Here is a 27,885-nt window from a genome sequence, read left to right as displayed (position 1 = left end):
AACCTGTGGGGTGGCTTTAAACAGGAAAAAATAAAAGAAGGGAAAGGCTTCTTTAATCAGTAGCGAGTATGATTCACATCTAATTAATTACAGTGTAATGCCAGCTTGATAGTTTATTGATAGGTGACCGGTCAGCTCAAACTTTTGTGTGCTTAACTGTATGTTTTTGGCCGTCCCTAGTTTTTGAAGGGGCATTTTTGAACTGATGCCTGAGTTTTCTCAATTTTCTGCTCTTTTACACGTCATTATTTTAGTAAAACTCATTGCGTACCTACCATCCACACTGACATTCAATGTTTTTCTTATTTTTCGCTTGTGTCAAGAAAAAATATTTATCTTATAACTCATAATCGCTTTACAACTACCAACAATCGTCTCGTTATTATTGGATAAAAATATTCCTTATGCGTTAATACTAGAGAAGAGACCTCCTCTCTATTGAAAAAGCAATAACATCAAGCCACATTTAGTTTCTAGAATTTTATCAATATTTTTGGTGAGAAGCATTTCTGAGAAAAATATTGGGTTCTAATGAATTCTTCACTTCTTCTTGACATCATGACTTCCAAAAAGTATGACAATAGTAACTAGAATCCAAAAGAAGAATTATAATTCTTATCGTCTGCTATTAAAGATCAACCCGTCTGCGATTTGAAAATGATTCATGCACACAATTTGTCATTCAGATAGCTTCCATCTTGAGTCATGTGAAATGATTGCAATAAAGCATACTTATGCTGTCGTCTGAAGAAGGAATTTCAATGTACTTACAGTGACAGTTTCTTCATAAATAGCAGGATGTAGAGATTGTGTGACAAATACAACTGGCATTTTTGAACAGAGAGGGATGATGGGAAAGTGAGACACGTATTTTGCAATTTTTGCGTATTGATTTTTCCTAAACGTTTATTCATCCACATTACTTTCAATTCAATCTGTTACTAAGATTTAAAACTTAAGCACTGCAAGGAAAGTTTACCAATATCGAATCGAAGTCTAGTCAAGAGAAATGGACCATAAACGTAGCAAAACGAAACAAAAAAAATATAAGAAACCTATCTTACAGTCCCAAGTACACAATACAAGATTCACACTGAGCCGTCCTTGTTACTACACAATAGTGGCACGAATTATGAACTTATTCAGATTTTTTGAACAGCCCCTCTAAATTAAATAAAAATGACTTGAATTTGAAAAACCCATTTTGGACCAATACAATGTATGGACGGAAAGTGGCGACCCACTGATTTTAAATAGAGCTAGGATCCATGATGAACCCAACATCAAAGACTCGACTTTAAATTTTCATTTTCAAATTGAAAATTAATGTTTCAAACTGAGACTCATTATATAACAGCCAAACTCATAATTTTTAAATTATTTTCAAAATATGTTTCAATCAAAATCGTGTAGATACAATAAAGAATTGAGGAATGTGACTCGAACATAATACAAAATAGAACGAGATCAAGCAAATGTTTGTGATGATCATACGATGCGTTCAACGTCGTATTTGGATACCAAAGAAATCTCCGAGCATTTTAATGCTCCAATCCTACTTAGCGTAAAAAATAAAATGGCACATAATTTTTAGGATCAGCAAGCATTAAAGCTGACTGGCTTAAATTATTCGGAATAGACAGAAAACCATCCCTAAACGAGTAAGAACTGACAAGGAAAATTATGGTAAATTTTACGCTAGAAAATTTAATTTTGAGTCATCTTCAAAGTTTTAACGAGAAGTGACGTTTACTCTCACGTGATAGCTATTAATTCAACTAAGACATAAATTATTTTACAAACTTCACCTTAGCATGTACATCATTATAATTGTTCGCGTAATAATGACCAACGCTGCCGTGCTAAGGAAGAACGCCGTATGAACATTCGAGAATTTCCAAATTTCCTTTGATAAAATGTTTATGTTTGAGGTAGGTTTTGAATATTCTTCCTTTAAATTTTCAAGAACTTCCGGTAAAATTGCAAACATTATATGAAAAATTTGAAGAAAAATATTATTGAGTTTACCAGGAAAATCGTGTTTTTTGAATAGAAGTCTGGCAACGTTTGATGGTTCATACGGCGTTTTCCCTTAGCCGGCCGAACAGATGCCAATATTTTGTCAAGGAAGTTCGTCGATCACGGTAAGGAACAGTCATGGTAAAACAGTGGGAAGGGAACGGATATAATCCAAAGGTCCTTCTCCCCGTTTGTGAAATTTAGTCGGTGGTGGAATGGAGATCTCAAGACGAGTAGTCGATGTGGTAGCCTTTGCTCTTCGAGTATTTGGCGACGGGCTTCTTGGGTTTGGAGCCGGGTTTCTTGTCCCCGGTGATGACGACCTCGATGTCGGGGTGACCGGCGATGGCCGTGCTTTTGGGCGCCGAGAGGGCGAGCCCCCTGTCCCCTACGATGGCCTGCCCGGTGGGGCCTGCGCCTGCCATGCCTCCTTGCCCCGCGGCGGCCAGAGCTTCAGGTGACGCTTGAGCGATCAGATGACCTGCCGAACAAAACGAAAGACGGCCCTTGATTAAATTTGCTCTTCTACGGGGTAACATTTAAAAGGGAATGAGATCTGATTGATGCTCCAAGGCCCGTGACAAGATATACAAGAATAAAATAAATTTTACAGCGGGCAACAAGGCTGATTTTCACAAAATGCTACCATAACGTTTCCGCCAAAAACTCAGCCTTCTTCGGTTGGATAAAACAGTATAAAAATGGTAAAAATTTAAAAAGTTGTACTTGGCTGTACCTTTCAAAGCGAGAACAATGTTGTTATGAAAGAAATTTTGATAACCGAATGTGATTTGTTTTAGATTGCTACGGGCTTGCTCTCATAATACTCGCCACGGTATTTGACCATATTTTATTGATTCAGCGAAACCCCCGTAAAACCCTCGTGAAACCCACGTAAAACCCACGTGAAACTCACGTGAAACCCACTTAAAACCCACGTGAAACCTACGCGAAACCCCCGCAAAACCCACGTGAAACGCCTGTGAAACCACCGCGAAACTCCCGCGAAACCCACGTGAATCGCCCGTGAAACCCGTACGTACAGGACCAACGGTGTGCATGATTCCTTCCTCTGAATTGACTTGGCTTAAATGGTAACTGACCGAAAATATCTAGTTTTATCATTGGTGGCGCCGATAAAGAAATTGCTGCCTTTTTTTTAAATTTTAAACGTAGTTACTTTTTCTATGCTGCGTTAAACTCTTCGCGCTCAATGACATACATATTGAGAACTGTTTATGCAGGTATTTCTTTTTAAAGTCAGTCCACCTTAATGGCTTTACTTTAATTTTAGTCCGTCGATCTTATTGCTCCATTAAATGGTATATTTTGCTTCCATGCGCAAGCATCTTCCACTCAATAACAACAATAATAAGATTCAGTATGAGAAATCAAACTTTGACACAATGCTTTTTTCGGTCAGAAACGTGTAATGATAGATAAGTTCGCGATTTTATTTTAAAGCTTACCTCACAATATTAAAATTCGCGATCCGATATCATATCATAGGTCTCGTATCTCAGCTTTTGACTTTGGGGGTTCGAGGAGATGTTTCGGGAGAAATTGCTTTAATAACGATCTGTAAAATTTATATAGCCTTGAATTAGCGAAGCGTGATGGACCGACCATAGTTTTTATGGTCAAATCAGTAAAATGCCTAATTTCTAAATGGGAATTCAATATAAGAGTGATTGACGTGATGTTTATATGGTAAGAATTGAGTCAGAGTGAAATTCACTATTTTCTATCTATCCAATCAAAATGGAGAAATCAGCATCGAAAGCAAAATCTTAGTAAGATTTGATTCGATTAATTCAACATCACCCAGCGACAGAAATTTATCTGCAAAGTAAGTTTTAAGAAAGTGTGTAGATTTAAGCACTTTAAATTCACAAAAAGTTATTTTAAAAACGTGCTTTGTGGAGAGAACATTCTAACAATGATGTATAAATAAACTTAGGGGAATTGTAATTTTATGTAACAGTGCACTATTGCACGAGAAAACATGATACCATCGATATTTATCGAAGAAGCAGGTAATCGTTTTATATTTAGGTACTTTTCTGACCTTAAGATGAGAGCAAAATCAAGTCATCCGAGAAACATGGAGGTATAGTTAATTGTTGGACAAGAATATTGTAAGTGTAGAAGAAAAAACATGCAATATTTTTCCCCAGGACCAAACTGCGTGGCATAAAAAGTGCCATATCAATGCATGCATCCTCTAAAAAGAATTCAAAGAACAGGAAGCATACGATGTGAAACTAACAGTAGAATTTGACCTCAAACCGCGGAGAAGTTCGTTTTAAAGAGAGATCAACGGTATAAGAGGAGGTGTTGCGGAGTTAAATAGAATTTATCAGTACTTCGGAGGTGTTAGGAAAAAGTGTTTATAATCTGAGAATCTTATTTCCGATTCGTACTTTTTATGGCACACCTGTCTTCGCGTGGCTCCATTACTAGACGAACTTCAAATTGCAGTCTCATATAATACTCTGTTCATGTGATTAATTTTAGAGGTAAATCTGTTTTCAATATTTATATTGCAATTTAAACTCTCTACTTTCCGAATATCTTTATTGAAAATATGTTTGTCTACTGAGAAGACGAAGCTAGATGACCGGTGTGCATATATCACCCTGTACACACAAAAAAAAAAGTCGATACAAATATGACCGTTCCCAGTGATAGGTACTGAAGACAACATGGTTGTGATTGCCAATTTTTCTGGTAATTGTATCGTTTCTAGCAAAAAAGTTGATTTTTTTTTTTGAAATTCACGTGAGTCCAAAGGTAGGCTTTTTTCAAAATGACCAAAATCCGCCATGTTGTTCCTATGTATACGATACTAAACTTTTACCGTTTGTTTTTTCCCCTGAAGAAATACAGTAATAGACCATAGAGTTGTGTGTCTTACTTGAAAATTCAATTCGCTGCAATAAAACGAATCGTTAACATTTTTGGACTTGCATCGTTGCTGTAGTTATCGAAATGCACCAGTTTTTAAGGTGCAGGTTTTTATAAGACGCTCTAATAAAAAGATAATAAAAAGTCCCTATAACATGCGACTGACCCTAAAAGAAAAAGTAATCTCTCTGCAGTATAAGACATTTTTGAAATTTTACGATTTGGGTCATTCTCTAACTGAAAGATTCGACTACCGACAACCCACATTTATTTCACCAACTTTTTTTTCGGCAGGGCAACACGGCAGCCCCACGCTCATAATTCAACAGTGCGGGCGGAAAACCGTTCGAAAGGGGGCTTAGAGAGGAGAAAAAGCGAAAAAAAGCGAGGGGGGGGATTAGAATGCATCCTCGGATGGGAGAGAGAGAAGAATTCCTGATATAGATAAAAGAAAAATTACTGTGGATTTTTAGACGTTGGAGGGACCTTGGATAGAGGCGGGGTCGGCGGAAACCTGCAACGCTGAGACGTGCTGGGCGTAAAGAGGAGATCTTTGGTTCTTGGCGTCGGCCGAATATCTCTCCAGCTCGAGTCTCTTCCCCGGGGCCGCCGCGGCTGCGGGTCGCCCGCGACCGCCGGCCGCCAGTGGCGCGGGCTCTGCCGCCGGACTCTCGTACCGCTATAACAGAAAGCACACGTCACGTCATCAATAATTTTTTCAATAAATAAATGAAAAAAATAAATAAATGTAAATAATTAAATGCTCAAAAAAGGTCACCGAGTCATATGAACAATGCAAAACGATTATTCCGATAACGGAACTTGGCTGTTTTGAAAACGCCTTCAAATGCGGCGTGATACCTCACGCATTCCGGAGAGTTCAAATAGTTGTATCATTGCGCCGTAAGAATGTGACGGAAGATTTAAATGGAGATAGCCTCCATGCACGCTGGGCTTGTCGATTTCCGTTAACATTTTTGCGGTCATGAATGCGCTTAAGTGCGCTTCAGCTAGAATTGTATTTAGCAAATGGGTGGTTTTTATAGGAGGATTATAATTAAACAAGTGGTTAGAAATGGAAACAAAAGAATATGAACTATGCAAAACGATTATTCCGATAACGGAACTTGGCTGTTTTGAAAACGCCTTCAAATGCGGCGTGATACCTCACGCATTCCGGAGAGTTCAAATAGTTGTATCATTGCGCCGTAAGAATGTGACGGAAGATTTATAATGGAGATAGCCTCCATGCACGCTGGGCTTGTCGATTTCCTCTGAAATTTTTGCAGTGGTGAATGCATAGCTGAAGTGCGCTTCAGCTAGAATTGTATTTACAAATGGGTGGTTTTTCTACGAGGATTAAAAATAAACGAGTGGTACGGAATATAACAAAAGAATATGAACTATGCAAAACGATAATTCCGGTATCGGAACTTGGCTGTTTTGAAAACGCCTTCAAATGCGGCGTGATACCTCACGCATTCCGGAGAGTTCAAATAGTTGTATCATTGCGCCGTATGAATGTGACGGAAGATTTAAATGAAAATAGCCTTCATGAAAGAGCACATTTGTTCGTCGTCATATCGTGGTTTTTTGTACAATGGTACTATTCGGCACACCGTAATTTTTGAAATTTGAGGAAGTGTAACTCGAAAAATTTGAAGCATGGCAACAATGGAAATTGGAGAACGTTGTAGGCGAAAATACTCTCTCTAAGTACCTCCGAGACATTGATCATCGCTTCGTGTCAATGTAGGTAAGTAAAAGATTGAACTTTTGCCTTTCGGAAACCTATCTCTAATGGACAAGGCCTTCCATTTATATGAAATGAACGAAAAAATTATGAAAGAACAAACATAAATGTGGTTTAATAAGTTTAACTTCCGCCGCTGCGCCGCGCCGCGCTGACCGTACTGTGCAATTGTGCAATGCGTGAAGTATTCATGCAGTCTTGTAGGCGCTATGCGTTTCACGGCGCCTGCTGCTGACCGCAGCGACCGCACTGTCTTTGACGCAAGGCGTGAAGTATTCATGCAGTCTTGAAGGCGCTAATATGTGTTACATGCCGACCGCCGCGCCGAGGGTTTCTCCATTTCATCTCAAGATCTCGTCACCATCGGCATGTATCTGCGCCGCGCCGTTCCAGGCCAAATTCCGTGTTCGGTTTCTCTCTTAGTCTTAACTCGACTAATTAAAGGTGCTGTCTATTGTATCACAGAAAGACGACAAAATTAGAGATATACTCTCGGGAAATGAGAGATTTTGTCATCTTTTCTCGTTTCTATTTTTTTTTTCTCCCTGAATCCGATTTTTCTTTATAGCTACATTTAACAAAATTACAAAATTTGCCGCTCCCTAAATTTGCCGCCATGGGCCGCGGCCCATGTGGCCACCCCTTAAATCCGGCCCTGCACCTGACGGCTATGTTAACTTGTTGATCAGAAATTATAATTCACTTAGCGTGTATACATATAGGTAATGTAATGAAGTGTTCCTTCATCGTCAAGAAAATGAATTTTGATGGAATGTTAGGTTTTCTATGATACCATGTAGCCTAATAATACATGTAAAATTCTCACGACTGTCGAGCAGGCATTGAATATTCAAAACATTTTTTCCCGAACCGCTGAGCCAACCAATTTTCATAACTACACCATTCGTCACAAGAAATTGCAATTTATTCTAAATATTGATTTCTCACTAAATGAGACGGGCTGATACATCCGATCACATGTAAATAGGATTTGCGAGACATTGCCCTCTTACACTGAAGTCATTTGGGCTATAAATTATCAAACCACTTTTTGACAAACATCACTTATTCTCTGAACTTGTGCGGTATACCCGCGTTTATTTCTGACGAAATGGTGCATTTAAATTGCCTTCTTTTTCCAGTCTGGAGATTCTCCTGCCGTTGATGGAATTGATTCTACGCTATAAAAGCAGGATAACCAGCTTATCCAGGAAATCTGCTTCCTTGGTTTTGTCAACATGTATCCCGGGTCTTCTTAATTTAAAACAGGATCTCTGTCTGGGCAATTTCTTCCGAAACTTGTAAAACAGCCATCAGAGGAGGGACAGGGATGCGCAAATGGGTAAGTAAGTTTTTTTTTTAACCACTGTCAGAAAGCACTACACGTTTCAACGTGCACTTGAAGTAGGCAATATAAAATAATTTTCACGTAAAAAGTGCAATGTATTCAATGACGGAACTAGATGCACTCAGCACTCATAACAAAAAGAACTTATCTTTTGTCTTAACGGGCAATGAAACCGACATATTATCCTCGGCATTTTAAAAATCGACGAAAATGATCGAAACAAAAGTCATCGAACAGGACTCATCCACAAAACTAAAATGGAAGCATAACTACGTGTTACATTTTTTAAAAAAATTAAAATAAAAATAAGTAAACAAATTCGAATAAAATGAAGAAGGGAAAGTTTGGAAAAAAGTAGAATAATATTGTTAGATGCATGCAACTGAGGTTTCCCATAAATGAATCAGCGTTCCTGAAGGGAGTAAGGAGCTGTGAAATTCTTGCATTTCAAGCCGTCATACGACAGCGGCCTCTTCGTAAATATTCTTATGAATCACTCCTTTTTACAGTGGTGCAAATATCTCAGTGTTGACTTTTTCAGTATTAAAAATATATTTTTCCTCGTGAGGAAAAATATATTTACATTTTATCTCATATCAACATCAGTCGAAATTTCACACCGCAAACGAGACACTTAGTGTGGGAGTTCCACCGTCGATTTATTATTGGAAAAATTAAATAAAATGAAAATGAAAAATCGCCTCTTTCTTCAAACAAAAATCACCTGATCAAAATACCTGACATGTTTAACATTAAAGTTGCTCTTGCTTAAATGCGCTTAAAATAATGCAACACAAAGTAAGCAGGATTGTTGAAAGAGCCATGCACAAAGTGGCCCATTTTTGGCCCTTTTTGTGCATGGCTCTTTACCATGACTCGGATTTACCGATGTTCGTCTCATACTTTGTTCGTTCAGTATAAAAGTACCTCTGAGGAAAATTTGACTTATTGGGTACTTGAGGTTTCGTCATGAACTGATTCCTCGACCTCAAATCCCTCGGCATTCCGGGGTATAACGTACCTGTTGCGTGTGCTGGAATGCGGGTTGTTGCTGATTTTTAAGGAACAAGTAGTTGGAGACAGCGCCGTGAGAGGCCGCGGTCAGTTTGTCAGGGTCCTGGCTCACGCGGTTCTGCGACGGGTACGGCCCGAAAAACTGGGGCTGAGCGCCGTACAGGAACTGGGGGAACTGGGCGGTCGCTGCCGGGTTCTGCAAACCGGCAGGAGCTCCGTCCTTCTGGTTGCCTACGCTCTCAGGCGCCGGTTGCTGGTTGTAGAACACCTGGGAAGGCTGCTGCTGTTGGAGCTGTTCTTGTTGAAGCTTGATCTGCTGCTGAACTTGTTGGATCTGTTGCTGTTGGAGTTGCTCTTGTTGTTGCTGGAATTGTTGTTGCTGGAGCTGCTGTTGCTGGATTTGCTGTTGCACTTTCTGGGGCTTCTGCTTGTCTTCCTCTCCATTTTCCTCTGAAAAATTTCGGCATAACATAATCGTATCTGGTGCAGATAACGTGTCAAAATAGTGTATCGAATTCAAAACGGTCACTGAAGTCGAAAAATTCGTAACTCTTTGGTAACATTTAAAAATTTTCAATTATAATTTTTTATATTTTTAAAAAAAACACGCAAAATATCTCCCTAGAATTATAATTTATTAAATTATTTTTAAATATTAGGTGAAGAAATTTTACAAACATTTTCAAGAAAATTTCTCTCTCGTTATAAAAAAAGAATTAAATATAAGCGATACCTTGCAACTTCGCAATTCCAGCACAATTTTTCACATTAACACCGGTGAATCTGTAAAGAATTTCAACAAATTGCAATGGTGCATGAAGAACCTAATATTTTTTGCAAGTTGATATTATCTACTCTCATTAGTTTACCAAAGACCAGAGATGCAATTTACCAGTAAAGAAAAACTCATGATTAAAAACGTACTCAATTATAACGAAAGGAACTGATTATTTACACGTGAGGAATATTGCGCTGTTACGCTGCTATTATTACGAACATTATATCACGCTAAGGAAACCTAGCTGCACTTTTTACAATGAGTAGCTGCTATTCACAGCTCATCCTAGAAATAACACATGTGTGCCAGCAGACTCCATATCGACGGTGAAACTACCAAACCACGTATCTCGTTTGCGGTGTTTAAAAATCTACGCTCGCATTTTATTTTTTTGAAGTAGACCAAATCAATATCATTCCTTGAAATTTTCACATAATTTTCTCCGCACGAAGAGGAAAAATCACAGAAATTTTCAAGACTAGACGTTAAGTAGTTTTTCATTTAAAAAATAAAGTATGACAGGAAGTCTGCGACGTCGCAAACCGAGATACGTGGTTTGGTAGTTTCACCGTCGATATGCAGATAGGTGCTATTCTGGATGAGCCAGAAATAATAGTTTCTACTCGCAAAATTCAATCAAATTATTCGATAGGCAAGCGATATTAATTGCGTTTACCACTTTGTTGTTCTTCGCTTTGGCCACTTTGGCCACCTTGGGGATATATGCTGCTGGGGATATAATTTTGCCAATTACTGAAAAAGTTACTCCATCCACCTCCTCCACTTCCCTGTTCGTCTCGAACGTAGGCCGGATAGGGAGCGCCAGGCTGGTAGTAGACGAAGGGACTTGCACCATAAGGCACAGGTGCCTGACCCGGGAAAACCGGGTAGTATTGGAACCCGTCACTGCAATCAAGCAATTCAAAACGTCAATGTGGATCTCTCTCACCAGTTGCAGAATTGTACATTAATGGTCAAATCCTACAGGGGGTCCCAGGATTAAGTGCGAATATTGAGGGAATCGATTTTTGGGTTAAAAACGCTTTCCCTGGGGACCGCGCACGGCCCCCCGAGGTTGAGGGGAAAAAATCGTCTTTTTAACACTGTGACGATGTTTATCAACCAATATTGATGCAACTCGGTGATTAGGAGTAATTTTTAACGCCCTTTTCATTTTTGACCTTCATGAAAGGGGAAAACTCATTTTGAGGGGAGGTTCAGGGGGGGTATCAAACCTAGAAGTGGCCAAAATTAATATTTTTAGCGATAAAAATTGATTGTTGACGGTACCACCAGATTTAGCGTTGAAAAATATTGAATAAATGTATCTTGCGTTTTTTCGCTATAACTCATTGTTTTCGAGATGATGGGGATCAACAGAGGATAATAGGGGATCATGGGGAAGCGTTTTTGGAAAAAAAAGTCATACCACAAAAACGTCTTTTTTTGGCCCGATGAATGCCTTCACTATGGCCTCCTCCAACTCTGTGTCATCGATCATCAGTTCTTAATGGACCTGTTGCAAACTTTTGCTAGAGCAAAAATAAAAGTTGTTCTTTACAGATAATGTCTCAAAAATCACGATTAGCGCATCGGCAAACTCTGAAATGCACTCCTAACTTTGCAATCTGCGTAAGAAATTTGCGTTTTTTTAAGCTTCCCGCTTCCAAAAGGATATACTACAGCACATGTGAACATTTCGTCAGAGGAGTCGCACTAGTCGCAGTCGTTCCATTCAATCCTTGCTCAACATGGTCGACGCTTCCGCGCGCAAGTTGAGGAGAGCAGCAAGGCGGATGTCTATCAACGCGAGAAAAATGTGAATGTAAACACGCAGATTGTTATCAGGTGGTTAGAGTCATCGTCCCGTCACTTGTAATTTTGGCGGATTGGCGTCGGCTATGTTGAATATTGCGTAGTTTCCTTGTGAACAGGGGTTGGATGGAATTATACTCCTCTAACGAAATGTTCACCTGTGCTGTGTTATCGTTTTTGATGCGAGAAGCTCGAAAAAACGCAGATTTATTATGCAAATTGTGAAGTAAGAAGTGCATTTCAGACTTTGCCGATGCGCTCATCTTCATTTTCAAGACCCTTACTACGAGTAACAATTCTCATTTTTGTTCTAGCAAAAGTTTGCAACAAGCCGATTCCCTCAATTTTTCCACGTAGGTTTTGTATTTTCGCATTCAGGTCTAGTTTACTTACACGTAATTAGGTTTAAGCTGGGGGATGGTGTACGAGACTTGTCTTGCAGGCAGAGGGGCGGCTGCTTCGATGACTTTGGCCGGGCCCGGGTACTGTCCGTTCGGCAGGATGAGCTGCGTCAACACAACTTGACGTCCATGCGCCTCCGGCGATCTTTCGGCGGCGAGCGCCACCGCGCCAAAACACAACAACACAATCTGTCGACAATCACAAAATTATCAAACTACAATCAATTCAAATCAAAGGGAAGGTTCACTCAATCACAAAATCACACCTCCCCCCCCCCCCATAGGTGGTTTCAGTTCTCGTGCTTGTGCTTGCTAACCACATGACGATACAGAGGTATTGCATTCTAGCAGTGGCGTGGCGTGAATTGCGATATATCGATTAATATGCCATTTAAAACTATGGAAAATGATCGATAAACAGGGTGTTCGCAGCGAACACATAAATAATCGATTTTTTACCATAGGTTTAAACGGCATAACAATCGATACATCGCAATTCACGCCACGCCACTGCATTTTAAGCACCACTCTTTTTCACCCAATCGTGTGGGGCATAGGGGAGGTTCGCTTAGAAATTGTTCCAGAAAAGAAAGCCACAGTTTAGTCGTTCACATATTATACAACATACACTATTTGGACTTACTTTAAAAATATAAACCAAGTCGCACTGAGTTAGGTGCTTACCACAGAAAGAAGAAGTTTGAGGGTTTTTTCCCTCCACAACTTAAAGTGTACAAAATGAGCTTTGAATCAATTTCTTATAAGCGTTGGATCCGTTTCTTGAAATCCAAAAATGTGCGGGCTTTGATTTTTCGGCAGGTAAATGAAAAGTCTTTGTTTGCGCTGAAAATGACGCACAACTTATTTTTTACTCCTTGTTCAAACTCAATTCATTCGTTTCGGATAAACAATTACTCGTGTTTTTGATCAGTTTTACAGAAGAGTACGAATTTTATGTTGATTTGACTGAAACGGATTTCAATGTTAAAAAGTCCATGTCTAGCCCTCAATGTCGGACGAGAGAGTTTTAATTCGAAAATTTAAGTAAAAAAGGGTTTGCAGGCGTATAAAGCTCCATCAAAATAACAGAAATTGACTCGATAAATTTTCGATTTTAAAGCAACGAATATATGAAAAAATATGCAGATCAAGAGAGCCTGTAAAAAAATCCCTAGTGGAATGATAACTTCGTGCATCGAGAGTGATCAGAGAGATCGGTAACATTTAATTCAATCGAAAGCATAGTCATTAGACTACCATAATAAGCAAAGGCGAATGTGGTGATAGCTTATGAGACCAGAGACAAAAGGTTCAGTGCCTCCCATGTGGAGCCGATGAGCGATATTCACAATTTACCGACTCATGGCTATGGTTGCCAATTTGAGTCGTATCATTGACCTCTTCATTGAGATTAACGAATTTCCATTTTCATTGTAACGTGACTACATTGTAAAAGGTCAATGAGTGGAGTGTTCGAATCAGCTTAACACTGCTTTCGGAAGAGTTTTGTTGAGAGTGAGCACGAATTGATGACTCATATTAAGCGCTTTATTTTGTTCATTTTGGCCGAGGTACTTTATCCTTCCTCAGCGTGTAGTTCGTTTTTCATCTTTTATTTGAGAGCCGCTAATGTATGTTCAAGCTGTTCTGAATAAAGTTTAGATAGTTTTATGGGTTGGGAGATGCTCACTGAAAGAGTTGCTGCCAAATAAGTGATTTATTTACAAAAACACCTAAGTGTGCCTAGAAATCAGAATCGCTAGAAAAAGTTGCTTTCCATCTTGTTATAAGCCGTCCAAATATCCCAGCAGCACAATTTTAATCCGCCAAAAATAATTTCCGTAAAATCTGGCAATATGGAAATGGGCTTTTACCATCATTTTGATTAATTTAATGTTCAGAAGTCGTGTGCGTGATGTTTAAATTATAACTGCATGTAGGGATCGAGAAAACAATATACCCGCTAAAGTTGCCACGTGAATGTCTGTTAAATCTCCATGAGGATAGGGATAGCTTTTGCTGAGAGACTTTCATTAAAATACCACACAATTTTTGGGTCTACTATGTGAAAAAAACATCCTAAGACGAGACTCGTAGAATCAGATGACCTTTTTCTAACCGAGTTAAATACTAGATACGTAGATGAAATGACTGCACGTTAAATGAATACAGAGCTTTGTTAAATTGATTTCAATCACGTGCTGAGGAACAAAGCCACATGAAAATTCGTGATTTGTCAAAGTTTTTTCAATAAAATGTTCACTTTTGAGGATTTTAATGAATATTTTCTTTGATTTGTTCAGTTGACTCAGCTCCGATTACATATTAAATTCTCTGAAAAATTCGAAGAAAAATACTCACAAACCTTGAAAATTCGTATTTTATTGAAAGAAATTTTGGAACGTTTGAAGGCTCATATGGCGTTCTAACATAGCACCGCAGCGGTAGGAATGCACTTTTATATTATGTTTCAAATTTTTAACTGACTAAAGCTTTATGGAGCTGTATTTGCCACGTTCATGTCTATTGATAGGGTCAGCGAACTAAAAGCGTTTGCTGAAATCCACAAGATTGTTTTTTGACTTGTCAAGGAGGCATCAAAGGAGTCGGTCTAAATAGAAATTCATATTCAAGCCGATAGCTCAGCTTGTTGGTGACTTTCCGCTAAAGATTGTCGATGTGAACGCGCACGAGAATAAATTTTAGAAGTATCCATGATTTATTTAATTGGTTGAAAATGGCACTAGTTTAAATAGCCTCGCGACTTCGACTTGCTGCTTCTCTTTCTAATCGCAATCAATCACCGACTGACCTGCGCCCGGATTTTTGGATTGTCGTCAAGCGATCTTGTCTTGTTTGTTGAATCCCTATATTTGCAATGATATTTATCAATCACATTCAATCAGTGGTGAGGCGTGAATGATCGATTATCGATGTTTTCCCATTTGAAACTGTGGTAAAGAATCGATTCTTGAAGTGTTCGTTGCAAACACCCTATTTGTCGATCCTTTCCCATAGGTATAAATGACAGATCAATTGATATTCCGCGATGTACGCCTCGCCACTAATTCAATGACGTTTTAAAAAGCACCCCGCTGGAAAAACTCTGGAGACTTTAACGCAAGGATAGAGAAAAGAGATACTTTGCAAAAAATTGGTGTAGGTCCCATAGACATCTACACAGCCGGTGTCTTTGATAAGAGGTTCTTGTTTGTTGAATCCCTATATTAGCAATGATGTTTATCAATCACATTCAATCAGTGGCGAGGCGTGAATGATCGATTATCGATGTTTTCCCATTTGAAACTGTGGTAAAGAATCGATTCTTGAAGTGTTCGTTGCAAACACCCTATTTGTCGATCCTTTCCCATAGGTATAAATGACAGATCAATTGATATTTCGCGATGTACGCCTCGCCACTAATTCAATGACGTTTTAAAAAGCATCCCGCTGAAAAAACTCTGGAGACTTTAACGCAAGGATAGAAAAAAAAGATACTTTTCAAAAAATTGGTTTAGGTCCCATAGACATCTGCACAGCCGGTGTCTTTGATAAGAGGTTCTTGTTTGTTGAATCCCTATATTAGCAATTATGTTTATCAATCACATTCAATCAGTGGCGAGGCGTAAATTATCGATTACCGATATGTCCCCATTTGAAGCTGTGGTAAAGAATCGATTCTTAAGGTGTTCGTTGCAAACACCCTGTTTCTCGATCTTTTTCCATATGTTTAAATGGCAGATCAATTGATAATCCGCGATGTACGCCTCGCCACTAATTCAATGACGTTTTAAAAAGCATCCCGCTGGAAAAACTCTGGAGACTTTAACGCAAGGATAGAGAAAAGAGATACTTTGCAAAAAAATGGTTTTTTGCAATAGGACCCATAGACATCTACACAGCCGGTGTCTTTGATAAGAGGTTCTTGTTTGTTGAATCCTTCTATTAGCAGTGATAATAATTATCGATCAAGGTCATATGATGTTTTAAGAATCATCCCGCTGAAAAAAGTCCGGAGACTTTAACGCTGATTATCTTTGATTATATGATAATTATTGCGTCTTAAAAAGACACAAGTTGCGTAGCAGCGCGGCATAGTTGCAGTGCTCATCCCTGGATCACTTAGGGCTATATTCATAGTTATATATTCAACAGCTTCTTGCTTTAGAAAGGCTCCATAACACCTTTGACATAAAAAGGACAATTTTCACAAGCCTTGATCAAAATCCTACTGTTTTTATTATATTGCGAATCTATCGATCTTTTCAAGGAATTACCTACAATAATTTGCCTCAGCAAAAAATGTAAATTACCAAAGAAAAAATATCACGATTATGTAAATTTTAAAGTAGGTGGGTATATAAGTTTGTCAAGAACATTATTCTTCGTATTTTCTTTAATATGACAAATTACTATAATCCCTTACAAGGATCTATTTGTATAGCTTTGTGAAAATCGATCTTTTTATAATACTTTGTCCAATAAGTCTTTCGAATCAAAATGTAAGTGAATACAAGCATATAAGTTTGGTTGCCTGGGACTAATTGTAGGGATGGAGGGTGGACGGGACTAAAGCGCAAGGATTAGTCCTCGTGGACTATTTGAAGTAGGAAAAACAAAAAACAAAAATCGATATTTATGTGCCTTTGGGTGGTTCGAATCTTTAGGAATTATCAGGAATTATCGACAAATCAAAATAAATATCGCACAGAGTTTTATAATAAGAAGAAGAGTTGATTGAAGGACGACCATTCATACGCCCCCCTCGCCCTAAACAGTATCCTACACAAAACTCAAGAAATTATGTAACCGCATTGTTGTTTCAATCTGACAACTACGAGAGGAGTCTGACAAGTAAAATGTGATAGGGAGTCGATCACGTATAGCGTCGGCCGGAGCTTTTGTTTGTCTATTCTTCTGCGAAAAGTATTAGCCACGCGTCTTCGTCTGGTTCTCCTCGTCATACGTCATCGCAGCGTCATCGCGTCGATTGAACTCAGCGAATGCAATGAACTCTCCTCGGGAAAGGCTCGACAAATTTTCCCACTCACAGTTTACTTTTTAATCCCTCAAACATTAAGGGAACCAATCTATTACCAAACGCTCTAATGGACTCGTTTAATGGCACGTCATGAAACTCAACGGAAGCCGCGCGCGGATGCTCCCATCGATGCCAATCAGAGTAGCGCCAAAATGACGTTCGGTTCTATTTATGGGGAATCTATCCTGGCGGTGCGGTGGACGACCTCATAGCTCTCAATTACGATGTTCCAAAATTTCCGTTTTTTCTCTATTTTATTTTAAAAAATATTAATGAACATTGTTGCGTGATATTCTCAAAGAAGATTCATATAATGTCAAGGAAAAATCCTGAAAAATATTAGCCAATAATGATGATTATTGGTTATCCCTAAAAAGAAAAGGAAAATGTGGCAGGTGTAGTACGTCTAGCCCAAACCGAGACACAAAGTTTGGTAGTTCGACCATCCATCTCTTTCATTGCTCTCAGTTTGATTATTTCCGTTGATTATATCAGCTTGATTGATCAGTCATGATCAATTTTTAAGAAATTAATTAAATTTAGGTCTAATTAGGTTAAATTTTAATTTAGGGCTCTGGCGGGATTGCTATCACCGGGCGGTTGGGTGTCATAGAGCGCAAAGCAGCGCTGTAAGAGTGACTTAGTAGTAGTAGTATTAAATTTAGTTTTTTTTTTTGAGAGAGAGAAAACAGGAGGACAGCGCACTCTTCTACAATAGAAAAGTTTCAATTTACTAGCCAGGTTGATCTTTGGTCCTCTGATCAATGTTTGTGATCAACTTTAGGTTAATTGGATTGCATTTTGCAAAAAGGAACCACTAGCATTGCAATGATGCTAAGATTGTGCAACTTCATCTCTTGCAAAAAAATTGCGGAAATCGTGAAAAACTATGAAATTTAGATGGTAATTTTTGTCTTAAATTTACAGTTTTTAGCGAGTAAACTATTAATGGATAATCGGGGTTTTCCTCCCAGACAAAAGAAGTTGCACAATCTTAGCAACATTACAATGCTAGTGGTTCCTTTTTGCAAAATGCAATCCAATTGGTCCCGGGTTCGAATCTTTGTGGTGGATTTTTCATTTTCGTGCTATTGTTGCATCATTCAATCAAATTTTAAAGGCTGAAAGTTGGATGTGTGTGCACTGACCCTGTAACTCAATTCTATTTCAAGGTTGTAGAATCTCTAAAGGATTAAAAACCACTCCTAAAAAAGTCTCATTCCTATGTCTTGAAATTTACCAGGGGGAGGGGTGTCAAATGGTTCACTAACGGTGTCAGCCGCCCCCCCCCCCTCCCGTTTTTTATTGGCTCCTCTTCGGCACTAATCTGCCGTTCTGATGAAAAACACCGTATGAGCCATTAGCCATTTCCAAATCTTTGACAAATCACGAATTTTTCGGACAATTTTTGAATATTTCTTTTCCGATTTTCAGAAGATTTTTTTCGTAATTTGATCTAAAAAGTGTGAAAAAACTCTCATCTCGAGTAAGTATTTTTTGAGAAGAAATTTGGCAATGTTCGGATATAGCGTTTTTACTCAGCACGGCAGTAAGTGAATCGAGTAAAGAAGAAGCTGGAATTTAGTCTGAAATTCGACGAGATCGGTGACAAGGCCGAAGAGGATGAGCGGCGGCTATACGGGGAGAGAGAGAAGATGTCGCGAAGATCAAGTCAGTTCGGCATGCGGCAGTTCGACATCGACTCGGACTAGTTCCGTTTTAGGGTGCTATTAACTTCGGTGGTCGGGAACCGGGATTAAGCGGTGGTTTTGCAATATATTAGCATATTTTTCGGTTCGGGGGGGCTCCGAAAAGTGGCTTAAGTGCTTTTCTCCCGCTGTCCGAGGCGACTTTTGACGGGGGTCAAAGTTCTCTCGACGATGCGAGGAAAATCGGAAGGCCAGGTTTGCCAGATCACCGGTGAAGTTACTGAGCCACACTGAGAGTGATTTGGGATTAAATGATTGTTTTCGCACGATCTGACTGTGCTCGGAGATGGGGGAGACAGTCGAAGTTTTACGATCTTGATTCGGCGGGTATCTCACTCTGAGAGTTTGATCAGACTTGTCATTTTTCATGTTGACGACCAATTAAATGGAACGATTTTTAGCAGGTTTAACCGGGCGACCCTTGCAGATTTATTCTCCTATTTTGCGTATTGAGATACGCAACTCCTGTGGCGGGAGAAATTTTATACTCGTTTGATGGGTGAATCTTTGTGTCTTTCTATATTTGCATTTCGGATACGTCCCATCTATGAATAATTTTATCAGAATGACAATGAAAGTTTTTGATTTATTTTTTTGTTTTGAAATTGTATCAGAATTTATTAAATTAGTTTCCGAAAGAGCGTTTAAGCAAGTTAAGAATGCCTTTGCTCCTGATATCTCCAAAATTTTGCGTGATAAAAGTTGAATTCCTTAGAAGAGCAGAGTCTATATTTATACGAACTCCTGAATTCTTCCACTCGTAAAATATTTTTGTACAAAAATCGTAGACTACAGGCCAAAATTACGTGTAGAAACTGATACGTTACCTTAAATCTCAGTTAAGGTAAAACTACCGTTGCACGGATAGTGCTCATGCTGCATGCTCGAGGAAATTGCAACAACTTCATTCACAGTTCAATTATTCCCGAAGACTTGTCGAGGCAGGGCATATGAATCAACGTATTTTAAAATCTACTGTACCAATCCTTTGGGAACCCGGGGGCTCGCAAGAATACTTGCATATCACAGCTCATCAGGGAATGGACACGTTAGGTTTTATATAGACCGACTTATATAGACCCGGGTATAGACTCTACTATTCAGATCGGAAGTTAATTAATTATCAAAAGCTCGCTCACAGTAGCATCATTGTCTCGACTGAAAATAACCTGGTCCGTTCCAACCACCGCAGCGATCTCCCATTTTAGCCCAGGGGATAAATTGCCCATGATCTAGTCTTAGCGGTATGAACTTTAAGCTTCCAACCCTGGGGCCAAATTAATCAACTTTTTTGCACCGGAATGTGATATCTGATGTTGATAGTTGAAACTTCATCGCCGGCTAATTAGAAGCCTCAGAAAGACTCAAGTGATGTCGTGACTCATCCCGAGTATAAATATTCAAGCATGCCACTGCTTAAGCATGCACTAAGCATTTACGAAATTTGGCACCAAAAGCAATGTTTCGGATGTTAACGCGGACATTTTTGAACCTAGAAAAACTTTCACCTGCCGATGTTTTATCCGAACTATAACATTTAACGATAAACTTCAAAGAGCAACGTTTTAACAATTTACCCGCCGGAAATGTTCAGAGACTTTAACGCAGGGGTAGGAAAATAGAGGTAATTTGCAAAGCACGGGTATAAGTCCTTCAGTCCTCTATGGAGCTAGTGTTTTTGAGAGGCAGTAATCTTGCAAATAATAAGTTCATAAGACTCATCCCGAGTATAAATATTTAAGCATGCCACCGCTTAGGCATGTACTAAGCATTTACAAAATTTGGCACCAAAAACAATTTTGTCGGATGTTAACGCGGACATTTTTGAAGCTGGAAAAAGCTTCAGCTGGCGATTTTTTAACCGAACCATAACATTTAACGATAAACTTTAAAGAGCAAAGTTTTAACAATTGACCCGCCGGAGATGTCCAGAGACTTTAACGCTGGGTATAGAAGTAATAGAGGTAATTTGCGAAGCACGCGTATAAGTCCTTTAATCCTCTATACGCAGCTGGTGTTTTTGAGAGGCAGTAAATTGCAGGGGTACTAAAATTAAAAAATATTCTCTTAAGTACTGTCTTGTCCGTAAAAAAAGAAGGTAAGAGCGCAAATTATAAAACAACGCAATTAAGATACCCGGTCTTCCAGTTGAACCATCGGATACCTGTTGATACTGCGAGATGAAAAAACGCTCCTCTAAAATTTGCCAATAGACATGAGCCCTCAGGCTCTGCCGCTTTGAGCTATCGAGCTTCTTTTATTCATCCGTGTTAAGGTATAGAACACCATATTAGCCTTCGAACGTTGCCAAATTTCATTTCATAAAATTCGAATTTTGTTTGGAAACATCTTATGTACTCTAACCCAAATGTTTTATAGCGTTTCAGTTGCACTTTAATGCAAAGTACTTGAGCAAATCTAGGCAAAATATTCATAACTTTCCTTGTAAAGAAATATTTTATTGGGAGAAATTTGGCGACATTTGAGGGTCATATGACGTTTTTCCTTAGCACGGCAGTATATTTCCCGGAGCAATCATCGGACAAAGAAGCTGCCACGAGCTCAATTCATTGTTCTGAGAGGACAAAGATTTTTTTTTTTTTAACTTTATTCGTTCGATTCGTTATGACCTGAGCCACGATCCTTTTGTGTGATATGTTCCCCGGCTCGTTCACCTGCAAAGTGCAGTTCGGTGGCCCGTGCGCCAGGTTTCTCCCAATACCCAATAGTCTGCTTTCATGGAGTCAAAGTACTGCACATGTGTGTGACCGAAAACATATTGTTTGACGAGGTTATGCACATTTCAATTATTGATTTTAGTTTAATTTTGGTCAGAAAATTTAAGTTAGCACACGAGCTCCATTTTAAACATTTTAAACTTCCAAAGCAATAAAGTTCGATTTCCGCTTTTGAAAAGATGTTTAAATGAAACGGATTAGATAAAAATAATGGCCACAGAAGAGACTTCCATGCAAGTACCTTAACCTTCCAAATACACGACCAAGAAGCACGCTAAACTAAAAAGGCTAATTTAGTAAGGGAAAAATATTCAAATCGCCCCCTTTCGGAGAATAATATGACAAAGCGCCGTTTGTGCCTCGGCACCATGTCGTCAAACTTCTTCAAACTTACCAATTTCTTGGATAGTTACAAATTACGGAAATCTTTTGATAATTTAACTAAATATTCCTTCATCAACACATTACCCATTACTCCCTGAAATTTGCATTAAAATTTGTTCAGTAGTTTTGAGAAATTTTTCTCAAAATAAATTGAGATTTCCAACGACGTGACGTAGCGTCTAGGCTCAAATTACACTTGCGGTATTCTTTTCAGAAAGGGATAGAATAACCGTAAAAACCCCCTTTATGACGAAATAAAAGGCATACAATTATAAAAATGCGAAAAAATTATTCAGTTGATAGAATATTATCATTGAATGATTTGAAAAATTTGATTCGCCTAGCCACCAGACCGACCACGACCGGTAAAAAGCATGTTGGATGCGTCGACCGAATAGAAGTGTGCAAATCGGATGCCATCTACCTCGGTTCAACATGGTGCTTCATCGTTAACATAACAAGTGTAAAAATGTCACCATGCCCATTTAAAGGAATGCATCTTAACTAATACTTTTTGAAGCTGGAGACGTAGAAATGGAGCAAATTCTGGTGCCCAAGACTAGTCGAGAAAGCGGTTGAAAATGTGTCACTCTCAGTTGGCGAGTAGATAAAGTCTCGAAAAAAGCTGATTCTATTTGATATTCCGCTGTTTACTCCGCGTAGAGGAATTTTTCCATGCGAGAAAGGGCGATGAAATCAGTTCCTTCAACGCTACCCTGACCGATCCAGATCTTTTACACTTGAAGCTCCGTCTCCCGAATCAGAGATAGAAAGAGAAGAAGGTAAAGAAAATGAGAAAAGGAAGAAAAAGAAAGGGAATAGGAAAAAACAGGAGAAGGAAGAAGAATAAAGAGGAAAAAGGAAGGAAGAGAAGATAGGGATATAGAGGGAGAAATCTCTTAGTATTTTTCCGGCTCTTTTCTTCTTCTTCTTCCCCTTTATCATTTACTCTTTTTCTCTCCTTGTTGTTCTTATTTTTACCTTCTCCTCCTCCTCTTTTTCTTCTTCCCCTTCATCATTTACTCTTTTTCTCTCCTTCTTTTTCTTATTTTTCCTTCTCCTCCTCCTCTTTTTCCTTCTTTTTCTCTTCTTCTTTTTCCTATTACTATTCCTCATCTTTTTCCTCCTCCCCACATAATCTTCTATTTCCTTCTTTTCCCCTTATTGCTATTCCTCCTCATCTTCCTCCTCTGTTTCTTCCTTTTTACCTAAGTCCTCTTTTTCTAACCCTCTTCTACATTTTTCTTTCCTACACTCCTGCTTTTTCTTCTCTTCCCTCCTCTGTTTCCTCTTCAACTTATTCTTTTACTGATTTTCTTTCTTCCGATTTCTAATGAGTTCGAATCTGATATGTGAGTCATGAATCCCAAGTTTGTCACAATATAGGGTTAATTGAATCGTGTTGTTAGGAAATCCACTATCTTCGTTTTTCTGAAAATTTTGACCGGACCTTTTCCGACCGAGCCTGACTAATTTTATCTCCTCTGCCTTTGATTAGAGTGAGCTAGGATTTAATCACTGCGTTTTTTCGAAGTACCCACCTTAAAAAAATACGCACTGTTGTAGAAAATATAAGTTCTAATGCTCTTCGAAACTTCATCCCCTCCTTCCCTTCCAAGAAAAACTTTTTTGACCCTAAATATAGAGCGGCGTTAACAAAGAGGAACGAATTAAGATAAGTTATAATAGGAAAAAGAGATTTAAACATTTCCTCATCCATTTTTTACACGTATTAATCGTTTTACCCCATCTAGTAGTCCACCTTAAGTAGCACATGTTGTAATAATTTTATGACTACAGCAAACATTTCAAGTCCACAGTGTTGCAATTTTTCCCAGCGGCCCAGATAATTTTATAAACGTAACAGTCAAAGAAAATTCAAACAAGTAGACGTCAAATCAAACGAAAGTTGTAGTAAATTAGTTCTAAAGAATCTCCCGACCGTAATTTACTTTTGTGAATTTTTGATAAAAAACACGTAGCTAAATTTTTAACTTTATATCTTGTCCGTCGGTGCACTTCAAGTAGCGTTGCGTGCGACACATTGGAAAGTCACCGCAAAATAGTGTTGACGTAAAAATTGAGGTGCTTTGCGGATTCCTTCTATTAGCAACGTTTTTTTTTTTTTTTTTTTTTTTTTTTTTTTTTTTTTTTTTTTTTTTTTTTTTTTTTTTAAGTTTACTGGAACAAAATTGAACTTTTTAGTATTGGTGAAGGCGTCACAAAAACTACTGTTATTCTCATGAAATAAAGTAAACATGTTAGAAACAAAGTGAAATAAATTACCAAAAAATTGCACATTTCTCGTATCACAATGCACTCTACTTGGACGTAATTATGCTAAAAGTAACTATGTTACGTGCAATCCCTATGCACATAGTTCCTTCTAGCATAAATAAGTTCACTTGGGACCGGTAATCATGCTGAGAGGCGAAAAATTAGGGGTTAAGGACTTACCGGGAACGGAAACATGCTGTACAGTGCTGACGGATCGCGGATCGAGATGACAATGTGGTCGCGGGCCCCCTCTCAATTCTCTTATAGGGGGAAAAATCACATTCGCTCGATACGCTCTTCGCGGGGCCCGGGCGATCGCTATCAAGATATCCTCACCCGTGGCGAATCCCCCCCACCCGCCCCCTGGTTCCTCAGCCCCCCAATCTGTCAAATTGGCCGGGGATTTTCGCACCTTTTAGACGTCCCCTTACTCCCTTCGCGTCTGCTCCATCCTGCTATACTGCCGTGCTTAGGAGAACGCCGCATGAACCTTCGAGCGTTACCGAATTTCCTTCGATAAAATGTTTATTTTTGAGGAAAATTATGAATATTTTACCTTGAAATTTTCAGAAGTTTTAGATCACATTAGAAACAAAATTATCTGAGAAATTGGTATAGACAAGTATTCAAAAAATTTCCTGAAAATTAGCGATTTGCCAGGGGATATTTGGCAACGTCTGAAGGTTCGTGCGGCGTTTTTCCTTAGCACGGCAGTATAGTGCATAGCTATAGACTCCTGCTATAGACTCTGCGTTTAAGTTGCCATTTTTGCAAACTTTATGGGTTATATTAAGTAGGAAAAAATAGTGTCTCGGTCTCGCAATAATAGCGAATCGACGACTCACTTTTATATAATTTTTTTTCCGGTTAATGATGACATTGTAACTACTTCGAAACTTTCCGGGTTTTTCTTTTGATTTGTCCCCCTTTTGCAGCCTTTTCCTAAATTAATTTGTTATTTTATTATGTGTTTTTGGCTGAGTAAGTTGTTCTTCATTAAATAGGAATTGGACTATCTACATGCAATGGAGGAGTTGTTGGCGTTTGAAATTTGATGAATTTCATATTTAATTGGAAAATACTGTCTGAGCTGACCCCGAGAATATCCTTGGTTTGAAAGTGAACAATTATTGGAGGAGATATGGTCAAATGATCAAATCTGCTGAAATACTTGTACATTCGTTTAAACTGGGAATGCCGCCTGATGACGTCACAAGATGGCACATTTGTCTCGCTTTTAAATATATTTCTCTTCAATTTCCCATTCTAGAAAAAAATTATCAAAAACCTACTTTTTTTCTATAAGAAGAACTATTTGTGCAATAACGATGAGTTTCCTTTGCCTATCAGTTTCCATGCAGAAACGTCACCGTGTTAATTTTTCCTGAGAATATTTCCAGAGCAGGCATTTTAACACGCCGCAATTGTAATACTTTTTTTTTACAATTGTTTTCGAAAATCCTACACTGGCCACCATTTAAATAATGTGGAAGGTTAAGGCAAGAGGTGTTTTTGGAATTTACTTTTTTTTCCTAATGAGCAGAGACTTCCATATTTTCCAATGCTTCTTTTGGTCCCGATGATTAGCTTGCGGAGTGAGTGTTCTTCAACCTGAATATCGTTTGCCCAAACGGTCACTCAACCAATTACTCATCAATCTCCACTTGACGAAAATGATGTCCCATGATCAGAAAATGTTGGATCCCCGAAAATCATTTTTGGCTAGTCCATTCACTTTGACAGTGGGACTCCCCCTAAAGTATTTTGCCTTCAATACCGTTAGAACAAGAATAACCTTGGGTGAATAGGCAGTGTTGTAGTTTATTTGATTTTTTGCTAGCAGAGCTTTGCTGCAGCCAGCTGTTTTGCTGAGTTGTTCACAGGTGCCAAATTTCCGAATAAAAAATCAAGAATACTGTTCTTCACCAAACCAAATGAAAATTTTTATATTTTTTTTATTATTATTATTTTTTCTTTGTAGTTTTAATTATATATTTTCAAAAGCAATTCCCAGTGGAAGTGGAATATCAGCTGCGGGAGTTGTCCCCTCGCGCAGTGGATACTGAGCCCATTCAGAAGAAATGACACGGCATATTTAAAAACTTCAACTTTTTTCACCCCAAAACCGCCATTTTGGCCGCCATCTTGAATTTGAGGGGATTTGCATGAAATTTGAGATGGCCATCATCAATTTTCTTTCTCTAGACATCAAAACAAATAGAGTATGACGTATGACACAATATGCCTTCACAAACTTGCACACGGGAATACGTGCGTGCCCCCTGACTATTCAAATCCATAAAAAATACTGTTTTGGCTGCTGAAATGGCATCGAGGCAGCGTCTTTATTATTCCGCTCGAAGAGTCTAGTCCAATTTTTCTCTTGCCAAGCATGTCACACACAAATCCAGGCCCGGCGGCGGCCGCCGCGGCGCGGGCGGGCGGGCGGGCCTCATTCATGACCGAACGACGGACGTCTGCACCCGTTCGTCCTATTTTGTGGAAACGCGCAGAAATTCAAAATTCACTGCCAAACCAACTGTGGAGTCGGCGTGGACGCTGGACGGTCAGACACCGGGTTGGTGGCTAAATTGGCCGCGTGCAGTATGTGCTCACGAATTATGCACTTTGGCTCTTGGGTTAGCCTCACGACCAGAGACATTTTATTTTAGGGAACCTGCAGCGCCATGTTCTCTAAAATTTAAAAGTAACGTTCAGAAGTTAACGCTCAGGATTGAGAAACTGCAGCCCGGTTGTTAAAACTTTAACTGGCTATGTCGGCAAGATAAGACTAGACATAGCCCTATCTGCGCCGCGTAATGTATCGATTTTCGATTCTTGTCGTGCCGACAGGAATTTCGACTATCAGGCTGCAGGTCTAAATTGGTGAAAACTCGCCGGGCACAGTGCCCAACTGCTCATTCTGACATTCACCCGTCACCATTAGGCGAATTTTATTTAAACTTTTGCCCATATAATGTTGCACTATCGACCATCATCAAGTGAAAAACTAGAGTACCTGTATACGGGAGACGGAGAGTATTGCCAACTCTGTGCCGCTCTCTGATCGGTTCATCAATTTTAGGCTATCATGGAGCTCCAAAGTTATCACGTCCAAAATCACGTCTAGAACTTTTTCGCCATCTTGTTTGTTTACATTGGGCCAAACTGCCAAACTAGGCTCGGAAGGGTTGGGGTTTGTCAACATTGGGTCAACGTTGGGGCTCTATGACAGCCGAACAATCAGAGTTCGGCACACTTTTTCTGTAGCAAAAGGATTGATATAGCAATACTCTCCCGTATACAGGTACTCCACGAAAAACGGCATTGGTCTCCTAACTAAACTTTCGCCTCAGTCGATAACAATGTCTTGATTAATTTTTACTCCGGAATTCTAAAATATATCGTCTCTGAAAATAAGAGTGAAATAACCTTAACCTATCTCAATTCTACCAATGGTAATTAATCGATATTTATATCACTTTCCCTGCCCGTAACACCAATTGCGTCAATGAGAAGCGGTAATGATAATGTTCGGATGCAACTATTTGTGCTCTTAGGATGCCTGGGTTGCATATATGAAAAATTGAAGGCGCTTCACATTTCCTTGTCTCTGCCATGATACGGAAAATAACGCTGTGAATTTTGCCACACTTAATCAAATTGCTTGGATATCTAATTGCGGGGCGGTCTTCAAATTT

General features: G+C 39.0%; 1 protein-coding gene across 4 annotated transcripts; it reads right to left on the bottom strand.

Annotated features, from left to right (window-relative positions):
• Window positions 1–567: 567 nt before the first annotated feature.
• LOC109031102 (uncharacterized) lies at window positions 568–24,487 on the bottom strand. Of its 4 annotated transcripts, none has more exons than XR_002008760.2 (7): window positions 24,365–24,487; window positions 12,028–12,224; window positions 10,496–10,725; window positions 9,049–9,491; window positions 5,387–5,605; window positions 3,489–3,598; window positions 2,265–2,500 (listed from the first exon to the last, which is right to left on the bottom strand). XR_002008760.2 is itself a non-coding variant. In XM_019042436.2 (6 exons), exons 1-6 carry the CDS (start codon window positions 24,377–24,379, stop codon window positions 2,244–2,246), a joined length of 1,335 nt encoding a protein of 444 aa, XP_018897981.2. In that variant the 5' UTR covers window positions 24,380–24,487; the 3' UTR covers window positions 568–2,243. The 4 variants fall into 4 exon arrangements, 2 of the variants coding, with proteins under 2 accessions (XP_018897981.2, XP_018897982.2); XR_002008761.2 differs by having other exon boundaries at window positions 5,413–5,605; XM_019042436.2 differs by lacking the exon at window positions 3,489–3,598 and having other exon boundaries at window positions 568–2,500; window positions 5,413–5,605.
• Window positions 24,488–27,885: the final 3,398 nt, after the last annotated feature.

Source organism: Bemisia tabaci, chromosome 3 (assembly GCF_918797505.1).
Source record: "Bemisia tabaci chromosome 3, PGI_BMITA_v3".
Taxonomy (NCBI): domain Eukaryota; kingdom Metazoa; phylum Arthropoda; class Insecta; order Hemiptera; family Aleyrodidae; genus Bemisia; species Bemisia tabaci.
This window is presented reverse-complemented; position numbering and strand designations above follow the sequence as displayed.

Coding starts and splice junctions, on each gene's coding strand:
- LOC109031102 (XM_019042436.2), bottom strand. Junction 9,492..10,495: donor AAGCGAAGAACAACAAAGTG/GTAAACGCAATT, acceptor GAAATTTTTCAG/AGGAAAATGGAGAGGAAGAC. Junction 5,606..9,048: donor CATTCCAGCACACGCAACAG/GTACGTTATACC, acceptor TTTCTGTTATAG/CGGTACGAGAGTCCGGCGGC.